Source organism: Oxyura jamaicensis, chromosome 14, assembly GCF_011077185.1.
Source record: "Oxyura jamaicensis isolate SHBP4307 breed ruddy duck chromosome 14, BPBGC_Ojam_1.0, whole genome shotgun sequence".
Taxonomy (NCBI): Eukaryota; Metazoa; Chordata; class Aves; order Anseriformes; family Anatidae; genus Oxyura; species Oxyura jamaicensis.
Window position 1 is genome coordinate 2,003,760 of NC_048906.1, and position 14,943 is coordinate 2,018,702.

The 14,943-nt window shown below is 51.6% G+C and overlaps 1 protein-coding gene across 2 annotated transcripts in view; it reads right to left on the reverse strand.

Moving 5' to 3' along the window:
• The window catches only part of LMF1 (lipase maturation factor 1), a 181,113-nt gene that overhangs the window by 126,372 nt on the left and 39,798 nt on the right, over positions 1-14,943 (reverse strand). For both annotated transcript variants that reach the window (XM_035339731.1, XM_035339732.1), the window contains exon 2: positions 8,127-8,275. In XM_035339731.1, coding sequence (XP_035195622.1) covers positions 8,127-8,275 — 149 coding nt within the window. The remainder of the gene's footprint in view (positions 1-8,126; positions 8,276-14,943) is intronic.

A 14,943-nucleotide genomic window follows, 5' to 3' on the forward strand; every position in this document is an offset into this window, starting at 1 on the left:
CAGAAAGTTCGTCTCCCTTATTAGCTAATCACATCCCCACCCTTTCCAGTAACCTTTAAAATGCCACCCACGTTATGACACTTAGCAGGATCCAAGCAAAAAAAAAAAAAAAAAGAGTTCAACATAAGCCACTTAGTTCCTAAAATAATTCGCTGCAGCGGGTTAAAAGAAACAGTTATTCTAATCGTTAAAAAAATATATAATTAAAAAAAAAAAGAATAAGTACCTGATGATATCCACAAAATCTGGAAATAATTGATCCTTTCTCTGTGAAAACGCATCTCAGTGTGAGAGACGGCAACATTTAGCAGGAAACAATGATGAGAACTGAGCGGAAGAATTTATTGCTAATTATTATAAATCTTTCTGCACTATTTCTTTCCCAAGACTGCTACCTTAAATGATCTTTTTCTTCCCCTCTGTAAGTCACAAGGGAAAACATATCTTTTGTGTACAGTTGAAGAACCAGAGGATTTAAATTATTTTGTAAGCCTCTGTCTGCCAGAAACCTCTCAGGGACTGCTCTGTTCTGCAGCCCATGGCAGCAACTCCTCCTTGGGAGGCTCTGAGCAGCCCGGGGAGGCAACGCTCTGACTCAGGGCAACAACCTGCAGTTTTGGTCAGAAAGCAGAATTTGAAAAAAAATCAAAAAAAAAAAAAACAACAAACAACAACCTTTGCTTAAAATTAAGGTTGGGTGTTTGAATATTATGGATTATACCTGGCAGGGGCTTCCGCATCCAGGCACCCCGGGTGGTGTAAGAGGGCGTGCGCTGCTGCGGCATCAGTGGCAGGGCAGTGGGAGGCCGAGGTTTTGGGGCCAGGTCTGCACAACCACCCGCGTCCTGCAGCAGTCGTGGGGCTGGGGGCCCACATTTGGGTCCTTTCCAGCTGTTTTGGTGCACGCTGATCAGACTTTGGAGGGGGTGGCTCTGGGGGAAGGACGTGTGAAAAGCAAGCGGGCGGCAGAGAAGAAAAGGCGCATGAATTAATTCCCTAAATTAAGAATTTCCTATACGCCGACATATCCGGTGTAACGGGGCATGGCAGCAACAGCTCCATATGGAGGGCTCCCAAATACAAAGCCAGCGGGGGGCAAAGAAATCCTTCCTTCCCTGCGTCTCCCTGTCCCCAGCCATCTCCTGGCGATGCTGCAGTGGTGCTTTCAGACAACCAGGAGGCTGGTGAGCCGGGAGCATCCTGGAGGGGTTTTAAGGGCATCAGACAAGGACGTGGGCCATGGAAGCCAAGGAGGTGAGGGGATGGGAGCGGAGACCAGGGCTTGGCTGGCAGGTCACAAACCCGAGGCTTTGCCTTCAGCTGCCCACGTGTGCTGCTCGGGGCCAGGGGCTGAGCGGCACCGACCCATCTGCACTCAGACCCCGCCGCGCCCTCCCAGCTCCAACACCTGGCGCACCAGTGATGGATTGGCAGCTTTAAATCTGAATTTCCTTGCTTTGGGCACTTTTAAATTAAAGTGGTAATGTGCTTTAAATCCTGTTTCCCTGCTTTTCCACTACACTCTTCAATCCCTTCCTCCAGAAACTAATCAAGATGTCTCAGACTCACTTATACTCTCTGCTCCAGCCACCTTCCCTGGTAACTTATTCCATATGTCTGTGATCCTTTGCAAGACACAGCTCCACCTTAATTCCCTATTTGCTTCCAGTTTCCCAATGTGCAGTTCCACCCCTGGCTCTCGAATCCCCACCACATCCCCAGTGCTGACAATTATTTGCACAGGACGTCACATCATCGCGCTCTGCAAACGGCACCTAATTAGTCCTTCGACTCCGCTAACGTAAGCAGCTCCGCAGTGCCGCGTGCTCTCTGCCATCAGGGCGCTGCAGACCGATCCTGATCCGAAACAAAATGCTTATTAGAAACTTCAGGGAAAGGCCTGGCTCTCCATCAGCAGTCCAACAGGGCTGTGCTGCACGTGCACGAGCTCACGCAACATGTGCCCGAAAGCGTCGCCGCTCGCGGAGTGCCCCCGTCCTGCCTGATGCCAGCAGGGGGAAAGGTCCTGGGGAAGAGGCGCAGCAGCAGCTGGTGCCACGCATGCAGATGGTTTGATGTGCACGGTGCCGTCCCATGTGGAGGGGAGCTGATGCTCCAGCACCACGTTCAGGGAGAGGTGGCGACATGGCCCTCAGCAGCCCGTCCCTCAGCCTGGCAGACGCGGTCCCCTCGCTTGTCTCAGCAGCCCCGTGTCACATTCACTCACCGTCAGGCTGGAGCCAGAAGAAAAAAGTGGGTGCCGACATTAATGAGCCCTCCCCGGCAGATCTCCTACCTGGAGGGCTGCACGACGACCCCAAACCCAGAGAGGAATGGGAAGGCACCTGGCTGCTCTCCATCCCCTTGGGGGACGCACTGGGCATGCTTTCCCCCTCCCTTTCTGGCCAGGCCTGGGAGTGGCCCGCATCAGCAGCCCTGGCTCTGCTCCAGGAGCTCCTGCTGCCAGGGACCCGGAGCAGAGCAGCAGACCCCAGCCCCAGCCGTGACCCTTCGGTGACAGTGAGCAGGAATGGCTGCTCCTGGAGAGCAGCTCCGTGTCGGCAGACAGGCGCAGCAGGCTTGCGAAGAGAAGAGAGGGAGGACCTCGAGGCGTTTAACCTCCTTGATCGCTGTTTCTGACAGATATTCACACTGACACTTGCTCAGAGCACACACTTGGATGGGATCCGTGCTGTGAGCGCAGCGGTTACAAGCTCGGCTGTACGTAATTCAGGGAATTGCAGGCTCCACGTTCGTGTCCCACAACAAGGAAGGCTGGGAGGGAAGAGGCACAGGAGCTGGCTCTAGCTGGAAAGGACGAAAATCCACCCAAACCAAAGCCCGGCGTCACCGCCGGGCACTTCCAGAGGGACTGCTAACACGGCAGCGATGTGAACGTGTGCCCCGGGCCAGCAGCGAACGCTCGGGCTCCTTCTGCCGCCAGGAAGCTCAGCCTCAGCTGCTGCCCCTCGCCGGCCGCCAGCCCGACCCGCCCTGGAGGCACTTCGCAAGCCTCACGTTTTACAGGATGAGCACCAGCCGTAAAGGGATAATGACATTTCCACGCTGCTGCTTCTCGCTCCAGCTGCGCAGCCGCAGCCCGGCGGCGACGCCGTCAGACAGCGGCAGCTCAAGATCCCGGGGGCTGCCTCGCGCGGCCGCCCCCAGCCCGCACCCAGCAGCAGGCACCCCTTAAAAGCTTCCACGCGTGCTTCCAACATCTCCCAGCCTCAAACGACGTGCGGCGTGGCAGGCAGCACACGTACAGTCGCGCACACCCGTATAAAAACACCCCCATCCCCTCTGCTCTAAAAGCTGGCGGTTGTTTAATGCTCCCCCCGTTACGCCAGAGAGGTGACGGCGCAGGGACAGGGCCTGGCGCACAGCTGGCCGGGCCTGAACCAGCTGCAGGGGTTTTGGCAGCACCGCCAAGGGGCCCCGGTGCCTCGCTGGCACCGGCGCAGCATCCCCGGCACGCCGCTCCCCGGCCCTGCTCCCCTCCCGGCCTCTCCCCAGCCCCGCTGGGGGCCCTTTCCCTGCCCTAGTCCCTGCATCACGCAGCCTGGCACTGCCCCAGCGCTGCCCACCCCACACCCCGAGCAGCTTTGCTGGGCCACCGGCTGCTTGCTTTGCCCCAAGAACTGCTTCTGCCCTGTCCCGTGTTCACGTCATGCTCCTCCAGCTCCAGCTGGCAGAGGCGATGCTGTGCTCAGGGTGAGACCTGGGCGCAGAGCGCAGCTTGTTTCTGTCCACTTAGCTGACAGAGAGATGTGCTGCTCGGAGGGAACAGCCCCTCGCCTAACTACCTCTTGTCAAAAAAAAGCCCTCTGGTATGAGGCTTGAGGAGTGATGTGTAATAAGCAGAGCGCTCTTGGGAATAATCAGTGAGGAAATCATCAAAGCCATGTCTACAGTGAAAAGCGTCAGCCTCTACAAGCCAAGATCCAGCGTGCTGCAAGCCAAGCCGCAGCCGAGCTCCCGCACGGCCCAGCCGCGGCCTCGCACCACAGCCCGCCGGGACGGCGCCGGGGCTCCCGTGGCCCCGTGGTGTCAGCGCTGGCCGGGGCTCCCCAAAACCCCACCTCGGTCCCAGCACTGCTGCCCCTCTCCTCGCGTGCTCTGTTACCCAGTTTTATCAGCGTTACTATAGCTACGCACACAGGTGCTGACAAAAACCCAATTCTCACATTTCTGAGCAAGTACACACGCAACCTTTCTTTGACACTCAAACTAACGAAGAAAAACTGTGTTTTACGGCTTACATATGCAACAGTTAATGACTCTCGGGATCCAAAGAGCTACTGCGAAGTTCCAGCCACATGCTGTGGGCAATTCGGTGGCTCAGGGCTGCTCCCCAGCCTCCCGGTGCTCAGCGGTGCAGGATCTGTGCTCCTCCGGTGCGCGGTTCTCGCCGGCTGCAGGCGATCACACAGAACGTACAAATGACGGTCATCCCCTGCTTTCACATCTCTTGCAAAACGAGAACGGGAATTACACCTGCTGAACAGAGCGTTACCTGCAAGTCACAGCTTCAGATAAAAGGGCAGCTCACAAGCCGTACTGCTGCCTGCCAGAAAACAAACAAGAGCCAAATCGAGGCGTGCTCATCTCGAAGCAAAGCCCAAGGCCCACCTAGTGCGGCGGACGACCACAGCTGGGGTACACCAGCAGCTCCCTCCGAAAGCACAAACCCAGACAGCACAATCCTTGGCTTTGTAACGCCGGGGAGGGCAGGGGAGACGCTGCTCCATCGAGCAGAGGGAGCTCGGCTGCTCCTCACACGGGTCCCATTACTGGGGCTCAGGCCATCACCGAAAATCATGGTTGGGCTGAACAGCAGCCAGCACCCAGAGCCCCCGGAGCCCCAAAGGGCTGGGGGAAGAGCCTGACCCAGGTGCCAGAAGCATCCCAGGGAGCCAGGCTGGCACACGGCCTGCTGTGCCATCCCCATCCTCACCGAGCCCAGCAAGGGCTCTGCATAGAATGGAGCAGTGGGAGCACACCCTCGGCCTGCTGAAAAACACGGCTGCTTGAGAGGGCCGAGGCTCTGCGAGCGCAGCACCGTGCCTTCAGCACCTCTCCAGGTGGCTGCAGGTGTCAAAACACCCGAATACTGCCAGCCAACACCCCGGGCTGCTCCCTTTGGCAGGCTGAGAGCAGCTAACAGCCTGAGCACCCGCCTCTACTTACCCAGCCCACCTCGTCACTCTCAGTGCTCTGCATCTCCCAAGCCTGAAGACATCAGAGCCAGAGCCACAAGCAAAGCGGTGAAGATTTCAAGTCACAGAGTACTCCTGCGGCACATCGGTGGCATAAATCTGTTTGCATCACTTATTTCCTCACACACGGCTCGCGCACAAAGGGCCCACTATTCTTTTGCCTCTGCACGTTCCTAAGAAGCATCCGTCTTTACATCCTGCGCTAATGGATTATTAGGAACATCAAACATATAGATTGAATCACATAATTACGCCTTTTAAAAAGTCAGCAATATTTGAGATCAGCCCAGCACTTGCTGCCAATCAAACCCCAGCAGCAGAGCCCGAACGCACGCCTTGCCTTGCACGGGAACGCAGGAGGGATTATTTTACTTCTCATATGCCGCCCCTCTCCTAACAAAGCCCAGCCTGCTCGCAGGGAAGTCGTGCACAACGAAGCAAGATGTGGCCACAAATGCTTTTCCAGAGATCTGCACAGCCTCGCTGGGAAGGGGGCTCGGGGCTGCTCCTGTTCCATGCAGGACGTGCACCATGCAGTGGGATGCCCTGACCACGAAGCCTCATGTTGCTCATTTCAGACCCCATGAGCTCTTGATTTGGGAGAAAACACTTCTCTTTTTCTCAAAGACGATGCTGTTCTGGGACACAGACAACGGCACGCCTGATATTTTAGAGGTGGATAACATTGCACGTGTCCCGGGGTGCTGGGAGGGCTAGCAAGGAATGTTCAAGGCTGGCACCACGATGGAGGTGGCTGCACCTCCCTTCTTACAGCGAGGTTTATTTTGTACCTAGAACCTACTGGACTTGATCATCTGTCTGTTCCCTCACAGAGGATGCAACGGACACAGGAGAAGGGGGGTGGAAAAGTGAACTTCACTCCCTCATCCTGTTCATGATACAGGAGCTGACCTCAGAAAAAAGGGGAGCTGTGGGATGGGAACCTGCAGTCTTCCCTGGGAGCCATCACATTGCAAAAACCAGACACACTGAACCATTTAAGGTGGGTTTCAAAACTGTTTATGGGATTACTCGCCCACCATCCAGCACAAAGCAAGAGAAATAAAGCTCCCCGAGGGAACGCTGCCTGCTTGGAGGATGGCATTTTACAAGGAAAACCTTACCCCAGCCAGCTCAAGAGCCCCCAGAGAATCATGCAGGGAAAGTCAACCTTTCTGTGCCAGACAATCACTGCCAATCCCTCCCCTGGGAAACCTTCCTTCGGCCCCCATTTGTGCGCATGGTTCAGCTCCTGCCCAGATTAGCGAAGAAATCAAAGCCTGCCTCGGAGCAGGTGCACCTGTGCTGCAGGAGGATATTTCGGTTTCACGCATTAAACTTGTGTCCCGGTGCCTGCAAGCGTCATTACCCTGGCCGAGAAGGAAATGTACACGTGTTTGGGCCCCAAAACATTAAAGATCCCATCAATCACCGATTTCCACTTGCCTGCATGGATCCCCATTTAATGACCTTTCCATGTTTTACTCTCCCAGGCCTGTTACTTACATACCAGCAACCAAGACAGACAAAGGACTCAAGGGGTAGCATCATGCAGAGGGCTCTTCCTCAAATAACGGGAGAGGTACTACTCTCTGGATAAAGCTGAGGGGCAGCACAGAGTTTTCCTTTACATCAAACCTGTCCCATAATTCAGAGCATACACAACAGATCAACAGGAGCAGAGCAAAGCATAGGCAGAATCCCATTTTAATAGGAAAGCAGGACACAACGTTGGTGATCATATAACTTAAGGTTAAGAAGTCATCCCTGCCCATGGCAGAGGGGCTGGAACTAGACGATCTTTACGGTCCCTTCCAATCCAAGCTGTTCTATGATTCTACAATAAATTATTTGAACCATCTCTATTGCCCCACAGCAGGACCAGATCTATTCACTCAATAGCAAATAAGAACTGCGGGAATCAATCCCTGCAGCTTTAGGAAGCAGAGCAAATTCAGCAACGCTACACGATAGATATGGCAAAGAAACAAATGCAACCAAGAGTGAGTTGTGAAATAGCAGCTGCGTGACGTGTACAAAAAAGCAACATCAAAAAAATCCTGCTCCTTCAAGCAGAACTTGCTGAACTGTCATAGGCTGGGCAGTGCCACTCTGACGCAACAAGTATGCAGCATGCCTTTTCCAAGAATATCTGCTGCAATAGCACATTGCCCGCTAACAAAGCTGAAAAGCAGGTGACACTGAGGTTAACACATACAAAGTTTGTTCTTTATTTGGGGGGGGGTAACTAAGAGCTGAGTGAGCCTGACTACAGATTGAAGCACTTTAAGAGCTGGGATAAAAGAAGGGTTTTAGAGAAAACAGACACAGGAATGTCCCACCTGCCCGCAATCCTTCTACAGCAATGATCCTCAGATGAAAATTTGGGGATATTTTGAGGAGTCCAACACGCAGATGCAGATCACAGGATAAAGCCCCTGCCACACCTTTACTTTAACAAAGATGCGTCAGTTCCTGACAGATTCTTTTACAACCTACTTGGGAATTTCCACTGGCGCTTGGGCAGTACTGCACCAATTGTTCTCTTTGAAATCACGGAGCAGAGAACGACATTTCAGTAAAGCACACACAAAGAAAAAGTAACTCAACATAAAGCTCCTGGTTCCCGGGAATTACCCACTGGATTCGCAGGCAACTTATCAAAAAGCCACAATGCCCAGGTCTTAAACTTCACTTTAATTCCTTTTAAAGAGCCAATCACAAGAACAGCACCAATACATCAACACATATTCTTACTCCTGTGTTTGTCTCTCTTAAAGTAAACACTAATAAGAAGTTTAAAGATTCAGCGAAGCAGAGCATAAGGCATTTCCTGCTACGGGCTCCTTCCTTACAACCAGAAAAAAATCCCGCACTAGAGGACTGTGATGTGTTGTGCCAACTTACTGCTCCAAGCATGATCCTGAAGATCAGCCACCGAAAGCCCCAGATGACGATGCTGGACGGCGGAGTGGAGTGGGGCAGGCGGGAGAGGGTCCAGAGCGGGCAGAGGAATATGGCCAGGAAGCCAGTCTCCAAGAGCTGCGATTCCCATCCTGTGGTACAGGCACGTGAGAAAAAAAAAGAAAATATTTATTGTAAGAGTCCTGTCAATTATCCTTTAACAAATGTAAAAGACACAAACAGAAAAAGAAAAAAAAACTGCAATGCTTTTAAAATTTGACTTGAGGGAACTTGGCTGCCAATTCTGTTCTAATTCACACATCACACGCTGACTTCGCCATATGAATTCTGATGCTTTAAGCAACACCATCAACTTCAGAAAAATACATTGCTGTACATCGGTAAATGCACTTCCCACCAACTCCATAGTTAATACCCAAGACTGTATTCTCATAGAGACATAGAATGGTTTGGGCTGGAAGGGACCTTAAAGCTCATCTAATTCCAACCTCCCTGCCATGGACAGGGACACCTCCCCCCAGGCCAGGTGGCTCAAAGCCCCATCCAGCCTGGCCTTGAGCACTTCCAGGGATGGGGCATCCACAGCTTCCCTGGACATGCGTTACCTTTGTTTTTCCAGTCTGACAGCACTGATGATGTGCACCTAAACTTTGGGCTGTGCTGGTTTTCAACAGCACGTGCCGACACTTGTGTTGTTTATGTGGTTGTTTCATTCAACAAGAACGAAAAGTGTACGTGCTATTACGAAGCAAAAGAAAATGCAACTTTAGTGCCCTGGGAATTAGCCCAGGAACACAAGTGATCAGAGCCGCTGTTGCTTCCTGCAGGCTGTGACGGCTGCTGCAGGGAAGGAATCCCACCTCTCGCTGATGGGCTCCTCACTTATTCATCTGTGCCTCCACCCCAGCACATCCAGAAGCCTGTAATTATTCTACCCTAAAAATATAGAAAGTGGAAATGCCCCCAGGCCTTTGCATTAACCTGGTCCGACAACTCCTCGTGTCACATGCCTTTGTCTAAACTGGCAGCGTTTGATGAATGCACGTGGAAGGCTTTCCTCCAACCTGCTACACCCCAGACACTGATGAACGACATCTCTGCTGGCCTGTGCAGCACCGTCCCGCTGGCTGCCCTGGATTCATGCCACGAGCAAAAAAGGGCAGTCTTCATCTTCAAAAGAGGATGATTAAAGTCGCATTAGGTCGTATTCATCATCAGCATTAATGTGCAACCAGAAGCTTTGGATCTTTAATCACGAAGAAAAATCATAATGAAAACAGTCCGAATCATCCATCAAGGCAGTTTCACACACTACTGGATTTGGCCAAAGGACTCTGGAGTTAATACCAGTGTATCTGAGATCAAAGCACAGCCGGGTAACAACACAATAACCCGATGCCTGTGACACCGAACACTTTGGAGAAGACAGGCTGTAGCCCATGCCATGCAAATCTGCATTTTGCATTTTATTTCTCCAGCATAGCAGACAGTATAAATATTGAAATGATTGCTCTGGAAGAGCCAGAACACTGCATTTATGTTTTGACAGGTGAAATTCAACCTCCCTTACATTAAGTAACACTACACTGATGCCAAAACCAAATTCAAATTCATTACGCCAACTTTATCCCACTTCCAATTGCACACTTGAATTTTCAAATATTTTTGTGCAGTACAATTGCACTCTGAAGACATTAAAAAGACCCTAAATGCCTAAAAGAGGGCAAGTCCTGAAAACACAGCAACCTTGTGGGAGCCATTTAGGACGCGGATATTCTTACCTACATAACTGCATGCAATAAACCAGACAGCACCCACGGGTCGTTCCTAGCCACGCTTTCCCCAAGACACTGCTAATTGTAAAGTGGAAGAAAAAGTTTGGTCCACTACGATTCTGCCTCCCTCAGCTTGGAAAAGAAGGCTTATCAAGGGCATTAATTCGTTCCAGCTCCAGTTTGAGATACCTGAAATGCACAGGCAGTCAACATTTTTTTAAATGTGTGATGTGACTTTGTCACACGAGGAAAACTACACTAAATTCACTTTAAAATAAGAAATGGCAGTAATGGAATCTCCCTTTTTAAAAAAATATGCAAAAGGTTCCTTAAAGCAAAATGCATTTTTTTTTTTTAAAGATTATCGTACTTAAAACAGCTATTAAAAAAAATCCCCATTCTTCCTCCATACATCCTGTGCTTTCTAGAACAGATACTCCAACTGCCAAAATTAGCGCTTCTGGGAGGAGAAGCGAAATATATTGTTATAAAAGCAGCTGCACCAGGAAAGCAATGGCTAAAACAAAATGTGAAAGGTTAATTGTTACTAAACCCAGCCACAAATAGCAGTTATGGGCCTAACTGGCACCAGAATGGTAGTATATCTCATGCGTTTCTGCCTGCACAAGAATCCCACTGTTATCAGCGTTTTCATATGGTAATGACCGTGTCCCCCCGCAGACACGCTATGCACGCTGGAGGGCTGAGTAGGAAGGCAGAAGCCTCCACAGCCCCAGACGGCCTCTCCCTTCGGAGAGCAGCATCGTCCCTCTCCAAGCAGGACACAGGGACATTTTCACTGTTTTAATTTGAATCCAAACTCCCAGGAAGGCGTCTGCTGGCGTGGAGGGAAAGCACATTGAAGGATTGAGTGGTCCCGTGCCACCTTTCTTGTGCGTGGCGCGGGTCACGCCAGCACGCCGAGACCCACGCGTGTGCGTGCGCGTGGCAGGAGCAAAGCCGAAGCCTCCCTGGTATGCGGCTGGCCTCAAAGGATCATCAGTTCAGCCTGCACCTGTGCTCCTCGATCCCAAGCGGCAAGTTGGGATCCTGGCACCACCACCCGGCTGCGAGCCCAACAGCACGATGCGATGTGCCAGCCAGGGGACAGCTCAGCGCCGCGCGAGGACCGCGGCACACAGTGCTCCCCAGCTGTTGGTGGGAGCCTCTTAAATTACCCGCTGCTGACAACGGGGGCTGGCAGCGGGTGCAGCTGAGCCGGCACCAAACAGGGTTTCGCTGCAAGTGCAGCCAAGGACAAACTACGGTCACGGCACCGTTTCAGAAGTCCCCGTCTAAAACTCCTCCGCTTGCAGCTCGATCTCATTCGGCTCCGCCATCCGTGCACGGCGATGGGCAGATTTGCTAGCACGGATGAGGCTTTGGTGCTGCGTGCTGCTGTCCTTTGCTCCGCTGCTGACCCTCGTATCAGATCACACCAAGTTCCTGCTAAAAAACACGTCTGAGATGCAGATATGCACGGAGAGGCTCTGATTTATTAACGGCCCTCTTCCTGATGCACTGAGCAACCACAGCTGGTAACGTGGTCATGCCGATCGATTTTCCACGCTAGCACGCCTCACCCACGCAGTCACAGCTCCTGCCCTCGGCCACGGAAGCCCCTCTGCCACCTCCATCCTTCTCCTCCTCGCCCACAGCGGCCGCCTACCCACTGCCACCACTCTCCCCTTCCTCTTTGACTCACCTCGCCACCAGAAATAAAACCGGGGGAAGGTTTTGCAGGCTCCCCAGTTTCACCATGGCCTCTGGATGTTAAATTTTCCCTTCCCATCTTACTCTGCACCTCATCTGTCCGGCTGCTCACACAACAACCAAACTGGCCCCAATTTCCCTGAGATCTGTATCTCTCCCCCAGAGTCAGTCTTCTACTTCTGTTTGTGTTTTAGCTTAAAACTACAGGCCAGGCTAAGCCTTCAGCTCAGACGAAATCAGACAAACACGAACTGCTTTTAGCAGGGACTCCTCCATGGCTGTAGCTGGTTATTCTTACAGCTGTAACCACATGCAGATAAAATACTGCTTGATGCTACTCCACAAGCACTACAAGCACTTGGGGGGGTAGGATTATCCGAGATGCTGTGAGCATCACATTTCCTTCTACAACTTACTCACCACAGCCGTACCCAGAGCACAGCGCAGAAAGCAGGGGGTGCTCTGCCCCATCTCACCCTCACCCTGTTGTAAGCTGATACCAGAAAGCAAGACTACAAGACCCACCAACAGAAACCCCGAGCTTCCACCACTGACTTAGGAACAGTTGATCCCGTCTGCCCCCTAAAAGCCTAAAACTCAGCCCCCTTGCAGTCTTAAGAAGGTTTGAGGCCATAACCACATGGCTGGACTTTGAGCACTGCCACCTCCGAGGCTCTCAGAGCCCAGAGGTGCTGCAGCTCCTCCGAGGAATCACCCAAGTCATCGTGCCTCAGCAGGGAAGACCTCAGGAAAAGCTGTGACTTAGCTGATTGTGTAGCTCTCCTTTCCAGCAGGATTTTTCTCCCTGTTTTTCCTGCTCAGTGTTGAGATGCAATGGGCCAGGCAAAGGAGCCTGACACAACCGCATCCTCCATCCCCACCAACATGCTGGGAACCACACAGCAAGCTGCTGGAAATCCCAGCCTCGACGTCTTTGGGACAGCTCTAGCAAAGCGAAAGCACTGACTTGAAGGAATTCATCTCCATGACGCGGAAGACCTAAAGGGGGAAACAGTCAAGTAATCCAAATAACGCCCCAATTTTGGGAATGGAGGTGCTGGAGGCTTTCACAGCACCTGTATGACAGCCACAGAGAAAGCAGCACAAGATGGGAACCGAGCACCAGCGCCAGGAACGGAGCAACGCACTCTTGCCTGCAGCGATGCTGATTTACCACCTACAGTGACACTTCCCAGCCCTAGCATTTTCGGACTGAAACCTGTTTTTACAAATGGCAGCAAACCCCGCGGTCCTCAGAGGCATCGAGGTCATCTCAGCAAGGCAGCTCGCATCCTCAGAGCGAAAAGCAATTCATCCTCACGCCTGGGCTGAAACTCGGGGCTCACCTCGGCCCCCCATCCCTCCGGCCCTGGCGCACACTGATACTGCTGGGAACGAAAGGGTCACGTTGTTGACCCACCTGCTCCTGTTTTCTTCAGTTGGATCTAGTCAAATTTCAGCAGCTGCAGCGCGGCACAATGCGCCATTGTTATCTCCCGCGCAGCAGGAGAGGGAGCCAATTTTTTTTTTTTTTTGAAAAAAAAAATGAAATAAAATAAACTGCCAATGGTGGCTGCACTTGCCTCACACGCGTTTCGAATGTTTGTTACATGCTCCTAACTTGATGCAGCAAAATCCGGAGTTTGGCATTTTCTGAGGTCTCCGCCGGGGAGAGAGCGTGGGGAGAAGCAGAGAGGTGCCGGGGGGGGGGGGCACAACAGGGGGCAAGAAGGGAAAAAAGGGAAAAAGAAAAAAAAAAAAAAAAAAAAGAAGCTTTCCCATTTTTCTTTTTAGGATTTTCAAATGTTTTTCTTCAAAATTAAGTAAAACCATCCATCCAAATTCTCAGCTAGGAAATTTAGCTCAACATCAAGCGATCTCTGGAGTCAAAACCCATTTGCTGCTTGAAGGAGGAACTGTGAGAGCCTCCACCGTGCTGCCTCACCAAGTTCTTCAGCAGGGAGCATACTCCTTGGCAGGAACATCTGATGTGCTGTGGAAAACATTACTGGTACTTAACGTGTAGAAAAAAAAGTCAATTTGGTACGAACGGTCTCCAGAAAAGTCCAAAGCAGCACCATTACGGCTCCCTATAGAGAGTATTATTTCTAATGGAATATAGATTACGTGGCATTATATCATTAAGTTTCCAATTTTCATCTTTATTATTTACCATCAAGTACGTGATGAAAAAAACATCCAAGCGATCGCAGCTTGCCCGCGGCTCCCGAGGAAAGCCACGAGGAGCCCTTCCCATCCAGCCCAAGGCTGCACCTTCAGCTTCCCGCGCCCCCGGCCAGGTTTCTGTTTGCACGTCCAGCAGGGGAGAAAGCCACGAGCCAGAGGACAGAGAGACGGCCAGACGAAAGGCCCAAAGATAATAAAGGTTCTTATTTTCAATTCATCTGTTCTTCTGAGAATAAAAAATCAGTTGATCAAAACCAAAACCCAATACCTAGCTGTAGTGTAAATAGCTCAGATTTCATTATTATGATTTTTTCTTTCTATAATATGGGATACGGAATAACAGCAAACTGCCTCTCCTTGTACATATCAACACACAAAATTTATAGAGGGCACGTCTGCACGGCGCAGACAAATGCTCCTACAACGTCCACACATTTTACAGCTTTCAGCCAGCGCACAGAGGAGCCGCAGCGCGGACAGCGCAGCTGTCCCCCTATGAATATTGGGTGTCACACTCGCTGGCAGCCAGCGCAGGGAAGATACCCAATACTGACCGACCCGCACTGGAATCAGATTAACCGCTCCTGAGCCTCTCCTCCCTACCTCCCTGAAATTTGGTATGATAGAATTTAAGCTGTAGCGATAAAACACCTGTTGAAAATAGCATCGGTTACGTTGATGGCTTCAGGATATTCTGGTTAAGGACTTCAGCCGGCAAACACCCATTGCAACCAGCACGGGCAGTCCCACCAACAGAGACGGGCTCGTGGCACGAGCATGGTGCTGAGCTCTGGTGCTCTCCCTGGGCACCAGGCTGCTCCTACCCGAGCTGCCCGCTCCTGATCCCTGCTGGCAGAAATACAGCTCGGGCTGGGAAACACACCGACCCGGGCTGACAAATACTTCGTAATACATACGATTGCCCTAAAGGAGCCAGGTCAGACCCAGCCCTCTTCCAACTGTGAAAGAGAAATCGAACAAACAAATGAAAAAACCACGCACCCAGGGAAGATGAGCATTTCTGCTTTTTCCTTACTTAAAAAAAAAAAAAAAACAAAAAAAACTGTGTAAATCAATACAACTTTCATCACTCATAGCAAGAACTTCCTCAAAGGAAAGCAAAG